General features: G+C 31.9%; 1 protein-coding gene across 2 annotated transcripts in view; it reads right to left on the bottom strand.

Annotated features, from left to right (window-relative positions):
- The window catches only part of TTLL7 (tubulin tyrosine ligase-like family, member 7), a 103,814-nt gene that overhangs the window by 18,137 nt on the left and 84,306 nt on the right, over positions 1-1,371 (bottom strand). The window contains exons 19-20 of one of the 2 annotated variants that reach the window (XM_008567800.1): positions 798-971; positions 277-483 (exon numbers count right to left, since the gene is read on the bottom strand). In XM_008567800.1, coding sequence (XP_008566022.1) covers positions 426-483; positions 798-971 — 232 coding nt within the window. In that variant the 3' untranslated portion in view covers positions 277-425. Of the gene's footprint in view, positions 1-276; positions 484-797; positions 972-1,371 lie in introns of those variants that run through there. The other variant, XM_008567799.1, reaches the window with a different exon arrangement.

Here is a 1,371-nt window from a genome sequence, read left to right as displayed (position 1 = left end):
TATACTCCCTGACTTCTTTTTAATAAACGGACAATTTCTAAATCTTTCAAAAAGAAAATCTAAAGTGGTTCCTTTTTCCTCTCTGTTTATTTGACTTTTCATTGACTTTTTTGATAATTGCTTAGTTTTTCAAAGACATAGTTTACTTCCTTTTATCCTGAGTAGTACTACAACTTACACATATAAAACTAAAGTTACATATTCATTTTTATTTCTAAAATAAAAATGCTAAAATACACTTCTTATTTACTCTGTGTATTTTTGCAGCTTAAAAATAATACTGTTTTTCATGCTTTTTGAAAAACTACATATTTTAACAGGACAACATTTATAAAACTTAAGTTTTAAATGGAACTTGACAAAAATTCACCTACAGATTTGTTTGATGATGAACGGAGTAGTAGAGGTATACTGAACAATAAAAATTAAACTAAAGGCATCTTCTCAACTGTAGTAGGCTGAAGGAAAAATGTCGAAATATTCCTATTGGAGAACAAAAATTAAATTTATTACCACATTTTTACTCCTACTTCGCTTTTGAAAGCAAAAGTATTAAGCCAAATAATCTCATTTTCATGTATGTATCTCTATCACCTTCAAGACTGTGACTGTCTTTGTTCAGTCTCTTAAAGGTAAAGATTGTGCTAATTAAAAATATTTTGTAGGTAATAGCATTATGAATTTTCAGTCTTTAGCTTTTTCTCTAGCCATATAAGCAAAAACAGACTCAATTTCCAACTGTGTTGTGGCATTACTTTATGTAGAACTCACAGGGGCTAGGGAATATAAACAAGTACCTGGAATTACCCCAGTCGGGACCAATGCCTGAGAGTGATCCTCTTGTGTCAGTTGCATATTTGTAAACCACTAGCAGGCACTGTTTACAAAGCTCGACCAGGCGCTGGCAACATTGGAGCTGCAAAGAAGTCACCACCTCAGGGCTTTTACTGAATATACTCTCCCAAGAGGATCTGTTGGCATGGAAACAGACATGACCTCATGTTCGCTGTTAAAATTGGCAACCAGCTATATCACTTACATAGCAACAAACCGATAGGAGAAAGTAGAAATGGCTTCACACATTTGCAATAACTATGAATGGTTGAAAGTTATACAATAAATACAAATTAGGAAATTAATCTTTATATTAACAAACACAACATCAAATTCATACTACTTGTCTATAAAGACTTTAATGATGCCAACTGTGGGTAGATAACAGGATAGTTTCCCAACACCTCCTAAAAAATGGAGTTATTCTATATTAAAAGTATTTGTAAAATACTGACATAATTTCTCAAAAATTAAGTATTCTAGGAACTTCGGTTTTTCTAGGAATCTGTATTTACCTTAACAAAAATAATGATACCA

Source organism: Galeopterus variegatus, unplaced genomic scaffold (assembly GCF_000696425.1).
Source record: "Galeopterus variegatus unplaced genomic scaffold, G_variegatus-3.0.2 Scaffold346, whole genome shotgun sequence".
NCBI lineage: Eukaryota > Metazoa > Chordata > Mammalia > Dermoptera > Cynocephalidae > Galeopterus > Galeopterus variegatus.
Note: the sequence above shows the minus strand (reverse complement) of the source record. Positions and strands in the feature narration are given on the sequence as shown.